The sequence below is a fragment of the Nothoprocta perdicaria genome, unplaced genomic scaffold (assembly GCF_003342845.1).
Source record: "Nothoprocta perdicaria isolate Ctin4 unplaced genomic scaffold, notPer1 scaffold_22, whole genome shotgun sequence".
Classification (NCBI taxonomy): domain Eukaryota; kingdom Metazoa; phylum Chordata; class Aves; order Tinamiformes; family Tinamidae; genus Nothoprocta; species Nothoprocta perdicaria.
Window position 1 is genome coordinate 1,493,351 of NW_020455415.1, and position 19,158 is coordinate 1,512,508.

The 19,158-nt window shown below is 47.7% G+C and overlaps 1 protein-coding gene across 1 annotated transcript in view; it reads right to left on the reverse strand.

Moving 5' to 3' along the window:
- The window catches only part of GPC3 (glypican 3), an 84,726-nt gene that overhangs the window by 22,176 nt on the left and 43,392 nt on the right, over positions 1-19,158 (reverse strand). The window contains exons 3-5 of the mRNA XM_026039142.1: positions 16,668-16,801; positions 15,128-15,253; positions 9,764-9,884 (exon numbers count right to left, since the gene is read on the reverse strand). Of these exons, the coding sequence (XP_025894927.1) occupies positions 9,764-9,884; positions 15,128-15,253; positions 16,668-16,801 (381 nt within the window). The remainder of the gene's footprint in view (positions 1-9,763; positions 9,885-15,127; positions 15,254-16,667; positions 16,802-19,158) is intronic.

The following is a 19,158-nucleotide window of genomic DNA, read 5'->3' on the forward strand; positions in this document are numbered from 1 at the left end:
AAGGGCACCCGGGTGGGGGGGAAAAGGGAATACAGAGGGAAAGCGGGGGGGATTTTTCCTGCTCTTTCTTGCAGCACTGCTGATCTAGTGTTACAACCTCCACGACGGTCCGGGCGCTTTATGAAATTACATTTGGTGGCCACGATGCAGCTTCTCCATCCTTAAATAGCAACCACGGTTAACTACTACCCTAACATTACCGTTTATTCGTGTCCTGCGGTTTGAAGCCTATGGTAAGAGGCAGGCAAATACATGGTCCGGRGATCACTCACGGAGCCCGTAACAACGGGAGAGTCTTAACTTAATCACAACTCATCCAGCTGCAAGAGTTTGCATTTGTATCTGCTCTGCTCCACAAGAAACATAAAAATAATGTAAAAATACAATAATAGACTTGATGCAAACCCAGGAATAAACCATGGAGCCTGCATGCAAACAAGTGTCCCCGCCAAAGTATCTGCAGGCCACGTTATCTCCATTCAAAGTTTTGCAATGTCTATTGCTTGAGCTTGGCTTTACTCGGAGCTCACTATCCCACCAACCCACCTGGGCTTGTTTTTCCTATTTTAATCTCAACAGTGGGAGCTGCAATGCACTTTTTTAGAAGTCATTAATCTTCAGGACTTAAGAAATAAGTCAACATTGTGTTCCATTCCTTGAACTAGAACTTAATAGCACTTTTCTCATTTTGGAAACTATGCTCCCGGGACTGCAAATATCAATTTAAGCAACACCAAAATTGTGCCCGCAAATTCAGATAAAATACGGACAGTGAGATACAAGTGCTGTACTCCTTTAGGGCAGAAATCATCCCTTTCAACATACTTCAAAAATACATAAAGAGAACAGCCGAGCAGATTATTAAGGGGAATAAAAGACCTTTAGAAAAAAAGCATTTAATTCCTTTATGAGTTTAGGGGAGAAGTCTGACTGATATTTGTAATCTTTTGGTGGACAGAGCTGTCATTTAATTTAGCTTGCATGACTGAAAGAATTTAATAAAAGTGTTCCACGGAGTTTTGCTGAAATTCTTAGCATGGTTTTAGTAAGCCCCTGGAATACGATCAAACCTAAAAAGCTGGACAGAGCGAAGGCTGAACTTGCAGCTAAAATAATATTCGGGATTGTAATATATGTTTAATAAAGTTCTCACATTCAGCAAGAAGTGCCTTCTTGCAGCGGGGCCATCAGTGCTGCTGCACGTCACCCAACAGTGACACCAGCATCCACCTCTGCCATTAATCCCTCCAAAACCTGGMTAAACTCCCCAATTTCAGACTGTCCACGGGACTTTGGACCTTTTCCATCAGGAGTCTCAATAAGGAGGTCTGGAGGATCACAGGATTCTTGTCCGAGCCACTTTCTCCCTTTTGGGGACACAGGTGGGCATCCTAGTTTCTACAAAACTCCCCAAATTCCCAACAAGTCAGTTTTTCTTATTTTAAATTCCAACCCATTGAAAACACTGCTTTGGGAAAGAAAAAWATATATATATAACATATAAATATAAAATGACCGATCTGGACCCTGAAATTTGCAACGCCAAATAATTTACGGGTGGGTTTTAAACCAGGCCAGCATCAYGGGGAACGTGCAGCTTTTCACACGATACGGTTCCCTGTTAACAGCTCATTACGCCGTACAGAAGTGCACTCCCATTATGAAATACAGCTGGCCCTGCTTTGCCTACCAAGGTCATTATCTGGGCCCAAACCCGAATCAAGGAAAGGAACCCCTCTTAAAAGGGTGAAGCTGGGGACACTTTGTGAAAACTCATGTGTTTTGAATTTTGTGGCCCGATTGTATACAAGCATGCAACAGGGAGAATCGATTCTCTCCACTTCCTCTGCTTATTAGCCCAGGAAATAGCATGGAAAAAATTATCTTTTTATTAGCAAATACTTTGTGTATTATTTGACTGCACCTCATCTTAGGATTCACTGATACTCTCCACTCCCCTATTCCTCATCTCCTTTTGGGGAGCAGGGGCCCACAGACCAGGCACACGAGCAGAACGTTATTGCAGTATCAACAGTATCATTTTTTGTTTGCTTCTTTATGAGCTCTAGAGAGATTTCTCTGCTTGGATAGCAACGGAATACAACAGATTGCAGTAAAATCCAACACCCTTGACACCAAATTCCAAAAAAAAAAAAAAAAAAAGAAAAGAAAGGGATTTAAAGCATTTAGAATATTTGTAAGTATTAGGATCTTTATCTCTCTTTGGCAAGAGTATGCATATATACATATATATGTATGTGCGTGTATATATATATATAAAAAAAATATACAAACACACACAGGTAGATGCTCTTTGACAGCACCACTACTCTAGATGAGAAAACCCATTTTTGCAGGAAAAAGCCCAAACTGCACTTTTGCTGGGGTCCTTCCCAATGGATACACCTCGGCAGCACAGAAGAAACCTGTTCCTAGTCATACTCCTCTTTCAAGCTCCGCACAACAAGGAGCAATTGCTAATCAAACATTAATTACGTGGAAGCAGGCCTCAGACCTGGAAAAGTCATTTTCGGTGCTTCAAAAAACAAAGAGTGGGACACGTCAGCTGTTGTATCAGCTGCTCCAAAGCTAATTCTCTACTTGCCCACGTTGCCGCTTTGAGCGGTCTCGTGTTTGAGCTGCACATGGAGAGCTGGTGCCCAGACCGAGGCCGTCGTGTCCCGTGTACCCTCACCGGGACGTCRGGGCTCCAGAGCAGCTCACTGCAAGGAGCAGCAAAGCTGGATGATCCACAGCTCTGAGCTAAGACCATGCTCTTCATCCACCACTACATCTTGTTGTTAACTGCTATGGTTCCGTCTGCTCAGCCCCAAAATCGTGTCTCCTAGGACAGGAGAACAATCCTACTGTTGTCACCTTGTAGCTACCAGCACAGCAGGACCCCCTTCGTTGCCTTCACCAGCTCCTGGGGAGATGTTCTCAGCTGCCACAAAACCAGCTTTCCTGGTCCCTGCCCTGACAGCAAGAAGAGGCTGGTGACAGCAGGGAATTACTAGCCAAGGAGCAGCCCTATTTCTGTGGATCAYTAGCTTAATTCCACATTAACTATCCAAACTGACAACTTCCCTACAGGCAGAGAAAGACAGATAAGGACCCTTAAACGCTGACTGTAATTAAAACGAATCCACAGTGGWCAGTAAATCTCCACAAGAAGCCAAAGGAGCTGACAAGCTGTTAAGAATTCCTGGATTTTGGCTCACGAGGGCATGGGACAGATCCACCAATGGCAGGTTATCAAATCTGCAGCACCAGCATTGAATCCTGACCTTCCAGATAGGGAAAAGGTGCCGCTTCCCCAGCCCAAACAAATGCTCATTCATCAGAGGGCATATGCAAAAACCAGATGACTTTGGGGCTTCGTGATCGGCTCACTCACCTTTTAGGCAGTTCCTTCCCCTTTCCCCCCAGCTATTTACAGCTTGTTTTTGTGTTGCGATAGGAAGGAACAGAGAGCAGCGTGGGGATGGAGAATGGCTGCGGTCGTCGCAGGCTGCTACAAAACAAGGAAGTTCAGGTCTATTCGTGGCTCGTCCCCAAGCCCCACGTCAATGGTGACACCCTAGGGCTGCTGCTTTTCTCTTCATGAGCTTCTGCCACGATCTTTCCCCTCCTTTGTAATTCTGAGGGAGCCATCTCTCATACTTTGCTATCCTGCCCACCTCCATCAAGCACGTCAAAGTCCAAAAAAATCTACCGTTAACTTCAAATTTACACATCAGGGAGGAGACTGAAGACCTGAAGCAATCAGCAAACAGGGTCCCTCTAGGCTCTGTGGCCCCTAATCCAGCTGCTGCCTGCCAACCCCCTCCACGAGCATCATCAGGTGTCAACGTCAGCATCTGGCTTCTCTCATAGGTGAGACGAAGAAAAAATCAAGCTCCAGCATCAGCACTGCTGATAAAATAGGGTGCAAAACATCAGCAAAACTGAATGCACCCACCAAAGAGGAGACCCTGTAGGACACAGCCCTGCAGGAGGTGGTGAGGAACAGAAGGAGATTCTCCTACGCAGGAACACAGCCACCAGCTGAGCAGCTCCGGGTTTAAACTAGGCTCCAAGCTCATGACTTTAGAGCCTCCCCCAGTGACACCCAACACTCCTGGAGGAAGCCCTGGGAGCGGATGTGCTACAGGAGAAGGTCAGGAAACTCCTTCCCTGCTCGTAGGTGGAAGGTATTTCAGGGGCCCTGCCAAAAATACAACATGAATTGCTGATCATCACCATGTTCCGTGGTTTCTCCAACATGCATCCCAGAAAAGTCATCTCCTAGTTCCTCCCACAATATATAAGATAACTTCTTCTTACCCACATCCCCAGAAAGCCAAACATACTTCCTTTTCCATCGTTCGACTTTCCATCGTTCCTTTTCTCTCAAAGACATCAGCGCTAACGGTTACCTGCTATCAAGCATCCAAATTGTTTCTGATTCCTTTTCTAAGGAATATGAGCAATCAGATTTGTTCTCCAGCCAAAAAGACCACAGGTTCCCCTCCAGGCCTGCTCTTCAAGGTGAAGATTAGCTCCCAGAATGCCAGGCCCCTGTCTTTCCAGCCCATATTCTAAGAACTTTGACAGTAAGTCAAAACTTGGAGAAAAATATCAAGAAGAAACCTCCCCACCACTCCATGATCTCTGGAGATGGCTACATGCTTTCCTATTGTATTTAAGCTTCAAAGAAAACAAGTTGGAGAACGTTTTTCTCTACTCCAGGCTGAGAATTTCCCCCTGGACTCTTCTCAGCAGACCAAACCATAACCAACAGCAAAAGCAAAGGGGAAAGCACAGTCACTTCCAGAGAAACGGAGCAAAACCGTCTTCAAGGAGCCCTGGGGCATTACCAAAGTCAGCTGCTTCCTCACACCGCATTCACAAGACACCCGGGGATCATCATGGGGAGCAGCTATCACCTACATTTGCTACTGATTAAATTTCTGGGCTGAGTCAGATCACAAGGTGATACTTGATACTATTAAGGAGGCCCAGAATAACTGTAATTAACTCTCAATTTGGTATCAGCAGATCCACTTGCCCATGTGTTTTGCTGCACCRGGATCTCAGGTTTGTTTCCTCCACAACAGGATAAACTCTGGTTCTGGTACAGGATATCTGGTGTTTGTTTTCAAGTGCATCAGCTCCATGTTTTGGACACACAAGAAAAAAATATTAATTCTTTTTAAAGGGATTTTGTTCCAGATGATTTCCAGGGTATTGTTTGGAGCCTGCTGCCTGCAGGACACACCTGACCGCACCTGGGCTCATGGGGACTGCACCAGCATCAGGGCTAACAAGACAGCTCCCGCTGCTCCCCAATTCCAGAGGGTCAGGAAATTTCAGGAAAAAGAGCAACAAGGTATTATTTATGTTACCTATAGTGTGGAAAGAGCCCCARACTCCAACCAGTCCAAGCTGGGACCCACCTCAGCTTCCTGCTTTTGATGGGAAAATTAAGCAGCAGGATCCAGTGGCCCAGAAAGCTTTATCACTCTCAGAGCCACCACAGAGCTAAACATCTATTTGGATATTAGGTGAGATGTCACTGATGAAGAGCATGATCCTTGGAAAAGCAAGCAAAAAGAGGAAAAAAAGGTGAGACTTTCTTTTTTTTCCCCCCTAGTTACTGAGCATCCAACATGCCCCAATTATCTGTGATTCCATAGGGAAGCACAAGCTGCAAGGGGGCATTAATGGGGACCACAGCACAGAAGGACAACGTGGCCAGTCTTTACACACCAGGCCCAGACTTGCTGGAGCTAGAGCCCATATCGTGCAGTAAAAAGAGGAATTAGCTGATGCATTCCAAACCGTGCTTATCATTACAATAAAAATCTTCTGTCATTTTATTTAATAGCCTTATCAAGAAATAATTGCAATGTCTGGCTGCTTTTGACGACATGTGGTTTTAATATTTTAATTGGTACAAAATATTTCATAATGTTGAACAAAAGGCACGTCCAAGTAATTATTCTATTTATTAATAATTCCTTTTGAGGACTTGATAAATTATATAACACGTMGAACGCGCTTCAGTTACCGTTGCATTAATGTGTGAAGCTTAAAAGGGGAAAAACTACCCCAAAGTGGCTCCCTTTGGAGGTCCTGGCCACGCTGGGTATTTGAACCTGGGGGTCCAGGCGAGGGCATCCGACCGCCCCCAATCTGCTCCGTTTACATTTGATATACTCAAGCTGTGGCCTTTTGGCCTCTCCCCGAGTTAACTCCTGCACAACCTCCACTGCAAAGGCCACAGAGGAGCAGCCTGTTAAAAACGGCAGGCAAAATATCCCCTAATCCTGCCAACAAATATGGGATATGCAGGTTGATCCAAACAGAGCTACTGACCCTCATGGTGCACGAGGTTTTGCAAAATCCAAGTATATTCCAGCTTCTTGGTGGGGGAAAAGCAGGCACAGARAGGTGAACACAAAAAGAATCCATCCAGAAGCCTTTACCTTCTCCGAAGCTTCAAAAGGTGGTTCTGGATCCTCCTGTGGACCCTACAACGGGCAGCAACAGGCTCTTTTGTGCAGCCCTTGCTGAAAGATTGTGTCTTTACACCGAAAACGGGAAGGCGGCAAAATCCTGCTCCGTGCAACAGCCGGAATACTCCGAGAAATTTTACGTTTCCCCCATTTCCAAGGAAATAAATCAAAGTGAGTTTCTCAGGGCTTGTGAAAGCACAGTGCCTGGATTCCAATCCCCACAGGTTTTCTTTCAAGAGCTTATATGGTAGTTAGATTTCTGGCTAGAGAATATGCAATATGATAAAAACACAGTCCCTATACAGAGCAATAAATTACAGATTGTTTGATGTGGAAACCAAAGAACTGTCAAACTCTAGTATATCTGAAATATTCTAAATGAGCCCTGAACTCCAGTGTCTGGAAATTTACAGTACGTTTCCAGGCCTTTCAATCTTGTGAAGCCATCTCCCCCACTTCATTTTCCTTTGATGGATTTTATTCCTACGGGGTCTCTTTTTCCTTCCTTCCCAGAGCTGTGTTCTTCTTCCTAGAGACAGGCCTACRATAAACAGCAGGGCTTCTCCATGCATGAAAAGGGAAGTGAGCTGGGCACTAGCTTCAACTCTAGGAGATCTTTCTCTGCCAATGATTTTCTGTGTGGCCAAGTCACTTCTGAGCTTTGGCCATGTGCCTACAGAAAGGGGACAACAACTTCCTTGGCTTATTCATGGCCCACTCCATACACATGTGCTAAAATTGGAGCCTAGCCATCAGCCATCTATACCCTTGGGGCAGAAGGAACCAGGTTGACTGGAGGAAAAAAACCCACCTTGCCCTTTGTTTTTTGCTAGGGAAGCCACCAAAGTCACCAGGAGCACTCAGAGACCTCCTGCTGACATTGAGCAACCTTTCAGTTGCATCGCGGCTTCATCCACAGGACGAGTAGAAACCCTCCAAGCTACAAAGAGACCCTGTCCACCCTGGGAAATGCAAGTTACGGAGCAATTCCAGCTCATTTTCCTGAAGGTGACCCTTGGCCTCCCAGCTGAGATAACAACACTAATACTTACGGATGGGCCGTTTGTGCCTCTGGGCACAGAGCAAAAATAATTCAAATCACAACTTGGTAGACATCTAACAGAACCGAGGAGAGAAAAAATAAAAACCTCAGTTCCAATATGGTAAAAACAAACCGGCTCGCCCACTGGAGCACAAAAAATAGCACCACCCACAGTCCTGCTTGCAAATGCAACAAAAACGGCCTAGAGTTTTGATGGGATGAGTAGACACCAGTGCGTGTGACTCATCCACAAAGCACTGACCTGAGACAACACGTTCCTCAGACAGCCGTGCTTTCTCCATTTATTTCAGCTTGATAAAAAGGCGCCTACGCAAAAATTAATAAAATCTGGGCTTTTTTTTTTTTAATTTCTGTTTCAAGTTTTCTCTACTCCTTTAAGTGCCTGCAGATTGCATTCCCGTACACATACGAGGCTCTCATTTCACACTGCAAAGGGCTGAGGGGAATTTCTCCTCTCTGCATACGCTTCTCCAGCATGAACTAATCCGGGCACGCGAGTCCCTCACACAACACATTCCTCGAGCTCCAGCAAGCTCCAAAAGTTGGGGCTGCAAGAATACACATTTTCCAGCAGCGTGAGCAGYCTGAAATAAATGGAAGCCAAGTCGTTAGCGAATTATAAACATTAATTAAATCCACACGTAAAAGGAAACGGTGTGGAACTAAAATTGCTTGGAATAGAGCGGTTTCTGAGTCTACCCACATCCATAATATCTTAGCTACAGCTCATCCAACACAGTAACAAACTGGGAAGAATTCATTATATACATACTGCTAGATCCATAATAATTACATTATGGATCACACAGGTGATCCAGGTCAGAGCTCTGAGCGCTACAAAAGATTCTTGACATTTGAAAACCCTTAAAAGACACTGCTCGGTTGGGTTTGGCAGAGAACCTGCAGCATGGGAGTCCACGTCGCCTCGCAGATCTGCAGCCAGCACCTCAGACACAACCGTAACTCCCCCAGGAACCCTCCTGCCGCATTTCCTCCTCCGCTGCRTTCCAGATGTGTTCCAGATGTGACGGAGATTGCCAAACTTGAGCGGTAACTAATGCCACAGTGAGCTGTGACACCCCAAATCACAAACTAACCCCTCTCTGCAATTCTTTTCCTTATATACGAGCCACTTACCTTAGCTATTGATCCTCAGCATGAAGGGCTAGGTCCGTATCTAATTTTCAAAGATCACTTTCCAGCCATTAAATGCAAAACAACTCACTTGTCCCCCACAACACTGCTACACCTCTCCAACATCCCCAATGAAACGTTGCAAAGGAACAAGGAAAACAGCAGCTGGGATCACAAGCCAGCCTATTCTCCCCTATTTTTCCATCAGAGGCAGCTGGACTGTGTTTACCCAGTCCAGTTTACCCAGGGTCTCTCCCTCCACAGATCCCTYGGCAGCCAGAACAGATCAGCACAGACCTAACCTGACCCGATCCGGCAGCCAGCGTTTCCCAACCRCCTCGTGTCAGCACTTCCAAGTGCGCTAATAACCGTGTTTTGTTGCGTGCTGCTTTCTCACCGCGAACGGCAAAATACCATTAGCACCTGCAGGTTGCAGCCTGCCCTCCACCCCGCTTAACAGCGAGCTGATTATGCCTTTTTTTATTATTATTTCCCCCGCCTCATAATAATGACGGGCTGCTGGCAGTCGGCATCGCTCCGTGATGGCAGGGATGCGTGATGGAGAGGTGGGATGTGCGCGGGGACCCGGATGGTGGCTAATGAGGCATCCAGGCACCACTATGAAAACAGGCCATGGAAAGCAGAGGTTGGCAGAAAAGTTGCCACACCAGCAACTTCAGGCAGATTGGACCCAGCAGCCCCCCAGGCCTGAAAGGGCAGCTCTGCTTTAACCTCAGTGAAAAAGCCCTCCCAAACGCTCCCTTTGGGGCCTTTCTGAGCGAGCTGCTTGGCCGTTTTCAAAGTTTGCAGCTGGATTGTCTGTGCCAATGAGGTCCTGACACTGCGTTCCAGGAAAGTGCAGAGGTCCAAGCTCTGGAGCTACTGGAAAATAACCCTCTTTGGTGACCCGGGCTTGAAGGCAGASCTCGTGCAGTGAGCTGGGACACGCCGCATGTGTCCGGCAGCACAGAGTCTGCGTGAGCCCTAGGAACAAGCAGGGAAGCCGGATGGATGCAGAAGCCACCTCCCCTCTGGCGCCGGCCCTGCTGGCACGGCGGCAACGAACCTGGTTGATGTGTTTCAGCTTGTCAATGATCTGGCTGATGACTGGCTCGGCACCTCTCATCTTCACCTCGTGGGTGCCAGGCTGGGCTTTGGCTCCGTTCCTTGGGATTTGGGGACCGTATCTGCAAGAGGSAGCAGAGGAGACCGTGATGTTGTGGAGTAACATACAGGAGATCTTTTAAGTTCAGGGGAAACCAAAGAAATTCCAAGATAAGCAGCAGCCCCTTCCAAAAAAGAAGAGTAAAACAGTTAATAACAAAGCAGAAAAGGCAGAAGATTCCCATAAATATTCTGCTTTTGCAAAGAAGCAGGATGATGTAGTTGTATCACATAAGGACAATGAAGTCCTTTCCAGTCCATTAGTAACCAAGGAAGATGTTAAACAGTATACAACAGGGATAAATATTTTCACATAGCTTGCACCCAAGAGTTCCAGAAAAGCTGGCTGAGAAATTCTGGCTCGCTCATGTTTGTTTAAAATAAATCTTGGCAGACCACAGAGACTCCAGTAAGAGACTGGTAGTGTTGTGCCCACAGCCAAAAAAAATGAGTGGGATGACCCAGTTAACTACATGCTGATTAGCATAGCATCAACCCCTTGCAAAATAATGACTATCACTGATGTGTGATTTCAATAATAAAGAATTAAAGCATGAGAATATAATTAAYGCTGTCAACATCGCTAATGGAAAATAGGTGTTGTCAAACAAGGCTGATTTCAGTCTTTGATGAGCTGCAGCCTTGGGGATCAAAGCAGCTCTCGGGCAGACGGTGCCCGGCGCTTGGCGCGGCGCTGGGCTCCGCTCCACGTTATCCCGGTTTACACGAGCGTGCGCGACGCCCATCGGGAGCTGGCCGAGATCAAGAGCCAGTTCCCTGCAGGGGACTTGTACTGAGCAGCCACTTCCCAGCGTGGATCCCAAGCACCAAACCTGCTCTCCCATTTTCATCAATATATGTCCCGGCACCTTGACCTGAAACACTCATCTCGTGCTCCCCAGCAAGCGAGGGAACGATTTGTATTTCACCCGCTCGCTGCTGCCCTCCTAGCAGGCAGGCATGTACCTGAGCACGCTCCCAGCTYGCCCAGGGCCAGGCGGCACCTCGCTGCAAAACAGGGATGTGCACCGGGATCTCCSAGTCCCACCGGGCCCTGCACAACAGGGCCAGCGCCCACGGGGCCTCGGCGCCACATAGCCATCCCCCTCCCGCCCGTCCTGACGCTGGGCTCCCACGTCGCCCACAGCACACGTCGCTGCCCTTGATTTTGTCCATCAGCAATTGCATCATCCTGGAAAGCACAAAATACAGATATGCAAGAGAAGCGACGGCTCCCAGGCGGGGAAAGCACTTAAACCTGCGAGCAGAGCCTTGTCCTACACATAAAACCAAGTGATTTACAGAACCAGAAAGAGCCAGGTATGGGTAGGAGGCTGAAATAAGGGGTGCCGGGCGAGGCGAAGCGCTCGGCAGGGCTCCGCGTGCTCAGAGCACCATCTCGTGGGAGCGGCGCYGCCGTGGCGTGTTCCAAGCGGGAAACACCCAGTCCTGAGACTCCTTTGTCACATTTAATGTCCTGACATGTTCATCTGGCAACTGAATGCAAATATCTGTACAAGATATGACTTCTCAGAGGCCAACAAAATCGGTGGTTTTGGTGCTGCTCTGTGAGATTAGTTTAAAACACTGACAGAACTTGAAAGTTGGTTGCTGAAAAGCCTCTTGTGGTTCAAGGGATTTAATCAGCAGGATAAGTCCCCCACAGGAGTTGGCAAGAACAGAACTGAGACAGTTTGGCAGGTAACTAGATTAAATTTATATAGTATCTCTCCTACAACAGTTTTATACTAGGAAACTCAATAAGCTGGTCTTCAGTGAGCAAAACTCCTTCTTAAAGCCCTGTCACAATGCAAGGGAGGTTTTCTGGAGGCTACCTGGCGTGGCAAAGGAGAAGCAACACAACTGGCATCGGTCAAGGTAACAACACAGCCGAAGACCAAGGTCCTCCAACATCATGCTGCAGAAGGCAGAAATCCTGCTGAGACCTGGGTGACCCTGCAGCTGTAGGTGGGCAAGTCAAGTGATAACCTCACTCCTTCCCATGGAAAATGACTAAAAGTGACTAAAATCCACCTCGTTTGAGTCCAAGCTGCATCTCCAGGGGGGTTTCAAGCTATTAAACATGCAAGCATGTGCTATACCTGGGTGCATATAGCTTAGCTACCCTCAGCCAGTTGCTWGTAGCTGCTGCTTGCAGGCACTGCACAGCCTGCAGTGCAGCAGTTAATTCCTACCACCACCACCACCTGTGAGCAAATTGCTTCAAAGGCAACAAGGGGGATAAAACACTCCCTGCAGGTTGCTAAGCACAAGGGACCTGTTTTCTGCTGGGTTTCCAAATATCAACCATGCTGCAGCCCCGAGAGTCCTCCAAGATCCCGCTGCAGGAGCTCCCTGCCCAAGGGAAGCGCTGCCTCCTCCCAACCACTCACTACGCTGCAGTTGGTGAAGAGGCTGCAAACATGAGTTGGCTTCTTTTTACTAAATCTGAAGTCTCAGGGAATAACCTGGCTCTAGGAGATGGGACTTTTAAGGAATAACAACAAATACTGTAAGATTCATAGCAAAATAAATGGAGCTTGCAGCATAGAAGGAATGCCYGAGTTCTCCCTCCATTCTCACCTCAGTTCAGTAAAGTTCAAGACAAATTATGAAAAGTTTGGCCAGCCCTGAGACCAAGCAAGCAAGCATAACAGAGGAAGATTCATGATCTTCATTTTTGCAATACTCTGGAAACAATTACGGCCACTCAATAACCCACTGCATTTGCCTACTATCCTTTCATTAAAGCTTCCATTTGCTACAAAGCTGGGTTTTTATGCGTTTCAAAAGTCAGACAGCCTCTCTTTGGGGACTCCATTGTATCAGACATTTTGTTGCCCTGCCAGAAATAACCCTTTAGCTCATGGAGGCTTTGGTTATTACTGGCATGGAATTTCCTTTGTTCCAATTACGGAATCTCATTTTTCTCTCTTGCTTCCAATTGTGCTTTCATTGTTTATGATTTGTTTGATTAAAATAAGCCACAGCATGCCGGCAAAAACAGAGACAGCTGAAACYGCTCTCTCAAAGGAAAGAATCTGGCAAGGTGCTAAAAATAAATTAATTTGGAATTGGTATAAAAAGAACAGGAGTTAGGCGGATGATTTAGATTAACATATAAGTTCATCTTGAGCAGCTTGGAAGCAGCAGTATCTAGCAGGAACACTTAACTTGCAGGTTTTGTAGGGGGCAGATGCACCCRGTGTTCTGTTCAGAAGAGCTTTGCAGGAATATACCAGCGTAAGCAGATTATTAAACTCCGAGAATCTAGATTTTAATAGGCTTAAAATAGTATTAAAAGTTGCAAAACCCTGATGCTATGTATAAGCACATCTAAGTCTGCACAGGAGAGCCCACAGCAGGACTGCACTAAGGCCATTCATTGCATTGGGCAGGAGCATGGGGAAACTGAGGTTGAAAAYCCCATCTGGCTGCAGCCTCTTGGAGACCTGCACGTCTGTGCTGTGCTCGTCAGGTTAGAAGGGTTAAGGGGGAAACGGGGAACAGCTCAGGGCTTGGAATGGGAAGCAAGCGCCCGCGGAGCGGCACCGAGCACGTCCACGCGGCATTGAGCACGTCCAGGAGCTCCCTGGCTGCTGATTGCAGAGCCCTGGGGTAAACAGGGTAAATACTGATGGGGGGAAACACAAAAYGAGGAGCAGGGGGTGCCAAAAGCAACGTTTGCGTCAAATAGCAGGATATACATTGTCATTATTATCTAGGTACCTGAATGCATTGGCACAGCAATGCGAACTTGCTATTCCAAGCTTGATTTAACATCTTATGGGAAAAGGACTTAGAATAACCAGCAAACTTTGCCATGAAAGAGCAGGCAGGAAATGGATAAACCAGCCCAGGTTCTCTGACTTAATTACTCTCAAGTAAAATGGCCTTAAGCCCTACACAAAGATGCCACCAAAGCAAAGCCACCCTCATGCAGACCTGGCTTATCTCTATGGGTCAGAGACTCAACACTCATTTAAAGGAAAGGGATTTGTTTCCAGCAGCAGTATAGATGCAGCAACGTTTCTGCTGGTAGAGGCTATATGGAGCAGACTAAGTGTCCTGCTCTCCAGCCTGCTGAATTTCCAAGAGGATCTGAGCAAGCAGAAAGTGCATCTGACTTGCAAAAAACAGTATCTGACAGTGCATTAAGATATAAAGTAGTTTTTACCTGCATATAACCTAGAAAATCACACACGCCTGTCAGTTTTCTCCGRCAGTAATTACAAGTGATGGGCAACTATCAGGTCAATAATGTGGACTTAATACCAGAGACTCAAAAAGCAYCAAATTTCTTGTTGAAAGTGCAAAACTGCAGCCTGAATGATGCCTAGACCAGCTGTAGCGCTTCCACAAACACTCCTGACTCTGGAGGAGATCCCACACTGGGAAATCGAAACACCTGAAGCAGCCAAATGATCCTTTTTGACCCCTTCAGTTATATACCAAGCAACACAATTGGGTTTAGAGCAGATTTTCAAAGCACGTTTGTTTGATTTGCAAGTCTCTGGCCAGACAGAGATGCTCAGCGAGCACTCGAGAGCAAGGGAGAATCAAAGCAACACCCATTGTGGTCTTGTACATACCGATATATGACTGGTACTGCTGCTTTGCAGCCCCAAAACATCTGCTCACAGGTCTCTGCCAAACCAGGCAAGAAAGCAAAGGGCTTTTCTAAGCAGAAAGATGAAGGGGAAAAAATATAAAAAAAACCCCACCTAAAACCAGAGCTAACTCTCTAATATAAGCAGGTCCTCTTGCAAAGCCACAGTGCTTGTGGCACTATTTTAAGATGCTTTATAATTAATTAGCAGTAAAGCGATGTTGAATTATGGGGTCATTTTTGTTTGTTTGTTTTCTTTCAGTTCTACTTCTCCCTAGGCATGGAAATGCAAGACTTTCCAGAAATGGTACAGACAGAGGAYACATTTTTCCTTAGGCAAAGTACATTTTCTTAAGTGTGAGATCTTAGATGCTTGAGCACTTTTTAAAAATACAGTTTAATGCTCTGGTCCCTTTAGTGTTTCAGGTCAGCATTGCAAGTGCAGGTTMATCATCACCTAAGGCTACTGATCAAGAAGTTGTAATTAATACCTCAAGGTTTCATTGCTTCTCGATTTTATTCTATTTCTTCTCTTACAGAAACTACTTTATAGCAAAGGATGCTTTGCAAAGCAGCGTTATTAGCTGAGACTCAACTAGGGGAGCAGCATGCTGGGCAGAAACTGGGCAAAGGGTAGGGAGGAGAGGGGGAATCCACCTGTCCACSATCTCCTGTCCGTCCCAGCAGCGGCTGTCGTTCTGCACGGCGGAGCTGTGGCTGCAGATGTACTCGGGCAAGCTGCTGTAAAACCCGCTGTGCGACTTCAGCTTCGCGATGAGTTCCCTGGAAGAAAGAGGAAAAAGGGGTGCTCAGTTACAAGAGGAAAGACTGTGGCGTTGGTGCGCTTTACCCAAACAGCAACCTAATGCTGCATGTACCAAGAGGGCAGCACGAGGCCCTGGTCCTCCCCACCCAGCTCCATCCCAGCGTGGGCAAGGAGACACACGGGGGCACTCGGCAGATTTATAGGTAAAAGGTGCTAAAAACACTGGGATATGAACAGCGGGGACCAGAGGAAGCAACACTTGGCTTCAGTGCAGCCCATTTCCCCTTTGGCAGCAGATTCCTCCTTGGCCTCCTTCCTGGCCAGGACCGTCACCTCCAGCGGGAAGGGCTCCCAAGGGTGGGATTCGGGGCTGCCTCCGCATCCTCTCTGCTCCACGTGGGGAGCAGCAGGATGGCAGGTTAGTCAGGGCTGGACTAGAGACCACTGCAGCTGCTGGCTCCGCAGCCCAGCTCCGAGCTGCCAGCTGGGGGCAGCCGAAGCCAAGGGAAGGCGCCCGATGACAGCAGCCGCCCGCGCTGTTCAGATCTGGGTTTCTCCCAGTAAGCAGCATCTCATCCCAACTGGACACGCAGCCAGTGCACGCAGGGAGTGCTGCAAGCACCTACCTATCTAACCATTGCTACCTGTGTCAGTAAATGCAGCTTAGGCTGAGCAAAAGCCTCCCAGAAGGGGCCACGCTCCAGCTGCAAGTTAAAGGGTGCTGAGCACTTTCCTCTCCTGCAGCAGGTCCTGCCCGTGTCCTCGTTTCTGATCCTCAAGCAGCAGAGAGTAAAGGACAGAGAAAACCTCCCCCTGCCCTCGAGCTCCTTGGTGGGCTCTGACAGAGGGGCAGGGAGAGACCCCTCTGCAGTGGGTGGCATTGGAGCTGCTGTCCCCGAGGACACGTCCAGCCGAGCAGAGTCCGCAGAGCCCGGCAGCGTGTGGAGGCAAGGCAGGAATGTGAGCTCTGCCGCTATCTCACGGGAACTGGATCAAGAATGCAGCCTGGTTACTCTTTAAAAGGAAATACATCCACGTTTAGCCTAACCCCAGTGCTCAGAAGAGCTGGAATGACCTGTCTCTTCTGCAGAGGTTTCTCGTGTACTTAAAACATCAGTGCAGGCACGGCCGTAAGCAGACACCAGCTTTGCTTTGAAAACACTCAGTAAAAGCCTGCTAATATTCATAAAACAAGGCACAAAAATAAAGGGAATCAAGTCCCGCTCAGCCTGCAGGAGAAGCAGGACACAAAGCCCTAGCCCGAAGCTGCTGTTTCCACCTGCAGCAAAGCCTGGAAGGGTCCTGGGCTCTACTCCAGACATGGTGCTTGGGGTGCAAGCCCAGGGCTCGATGCTGCTCGAAGGCGAAATGATGAAGAGCAGCRGGCAGCAACCCAGAGGAAAAGCAAAGCACAGAGAAGGCAGCTCTCACCTCCTGCGGCCGGACAGAGTTTCTTCTCGCTCACTGCGAGCCACCCTGGGGACCTTCTCATAATCAGGCAGCTCTTCAGGGTAATTAGCTGAGCGATGTCGCCTCTGCTGAGCGTGGCCACACAGGCGGCTGATCTGCAAGACACAAGTGCCACAGCRTTAGCAGGACTGGGAACAGCAAGGAAAGAGCTCGAGGTGGATGCTGGCCCTGCACAGAAATACAGGAGAACCACCCTGGGCTGAGAGGTTGAGGGACCCACCAGACACTGTGCCCAAAAGTGCCCAAACTGTCCTTGAAATGGTTTTGCATCCCAAAGTCCTTCACACTATGGTCATTCCATCCAAGCCAAACATGTTRCTAGGATGAGGTTTGCAGAAAAGAGGATAGAGGAAAACGCCAAGAAATCCCCGCTTTGCACATACGGKCCCAGGTCCTTCTGATCTGGAGGATCTTTAAACGTGTCTGACATCTCACGTGGGCTCCATCCTTGGAAGCAAAAATCACCCTTTCCAGTGGGAATTTCTGCTAGCAGGCAGGGGACACAAGATGGTCCCCAGCCRAAARAAAAAAAAAAAAAAAAAAAAARAMWKGAGGAGRAARAAAGGCATKKGKGCTACAGTCCAATKGCACMMTGGGAKGTMTTGATTAAMCGGTCMCTGTTAATRACACAAATGAGCTCATTAGCATACAGATGACGCTGGATGAAGCGGCAAGGGGAAGGCTCGGAGGCACCCGGTTAAAGCTGACTTGGACTCATCCCAGCTCCTCATCCCGGCTGCGGATCATCCTGCTGAGCAGAGAGCGCAGGGAGGGGTAACCGGCCTGCTCTGTTCCTGAAGTGGCATCACTTCGGGCAGGAAAAGGACTTCCCGAGTGGCCAAAAACCCCGATTTCCAACTTCCTCCTCCTTCAAGTCCGTGCTGCAGTAAATTAATCAGCAGGAAGTTTCTCAGGCAAAAGGGAGGCTTTTTTGTCACTTTTCCAGGGACTCTGCCAGAGCAAGGTTGCCAGCAACGTAATGCCAAAAAAAAAATAAAATAAAATAAAAAAAATAAAATCCTCCCTCAAAGTCGAGCACTTCCAGCAGCCTCCGGAGCTGCTGCCACACCAGCAACTGCAGCAAGCTTTTCCACACCAGCTTCCCTGAATTCCCAGCATCCCCAACATCATCCAGGGCAGGAGAACRCACCACCTCCTGCTGCCACTTCCCACCATCCCCGTCTTTCTTTTACTTTCCTAAGGAGCAAAGTTCTGCCATCAAGGCAGAGATCCCAGAGAACTGCCAGGCTCTCATCCTATGCAGAGCAGCGCTGGCAAGGGGAAGCAGCTGGTACCCGTGGAGCAGGGAAGCTTCTGCCTCAGAGGCAGCATTGACCCGAAAGGAGAACCTAACGGAGCAGCTTTGGCAGCTGATTTTAACACTTTCCCCCTAATTTTGGGTAAGAGGTGCCCGAGAACCGCGGGATGCTGCTGCGCAGCATGGAAATGCTGCTTCATTTGACCTTTGCTTAAACTTTACACAGTTTCCATGCACTTTCCCTGGGAATTCCTTTGCTTACGGACTCATTCTTCGGGCTCTCCTCAAGGCAACGGGCTCGTTTTTACAGGTTTACGTCCACGGAACTCTCCGGAGTTCGCAGCATCCTCCTCTATCGGCTGCCACGTTTCCTCTGGGAAAAGCTGCACATTAAGCTGCAAAGCGATTAACTCCTCTAATTGATTTGAACACAGCCTCCGTGCGGGCAGCTTGGCTCGGCCACGCGGCTTCCCACACGGCAGCTGCCGCGGGAAGCGACGGCGCTCCCGAAATCCCGAGGCCCATCGGAGAGCCCGGCCCGTAACTCCAAAAATAAACAGGGAACCTGCGTGGGCTTTCTGCTCAGAGCCACCATAGCAGCAAATACAAAGACTATTCCTCAAATATCTATTCCTTAGAAATTGGCTTAATTACCTTCTGAAGAGCTTAAAACCAAATATATATATATATATGTACACACACACTGCAATGATGCGGCATACAACATAAATTTTTTAATAGTAGTAACAAAAACCATTTCCCACTTCCACAGGTGCAATAAAAATGCTAATATATGTTAATGCTTACTCGGTGGTTAATGTTTTGTCTTGCTAATTTCCTGGGGTTTTTATGACCGAGCTAAATCCACCAGGCTGCTCGGCTGCCTGCCCTGCTCTCCGCGCGGCGTCCTCAAAAACAGACACGTCCGCAACCCAAGACAAACATTCCTGTGAGGTGCTTGCAACCACCACATGCATTCTGGCAAAAAAAAATAAATAAAATATAATAATAATAAAAAAATATGTGGAAAAGGGTCCATTCACCATTCTCACACTCTCCCCAAAAGCAAAGACTACAGGAACAGGCAGGCAAGTGAATTTATCACGCTATTTCAGGAGCACCTTGTACCAACTACATCGTGTTCTGCCGGTCCAAGGATGGCACAGGTGTCTTCCATGTGCATTTCACTAAAAT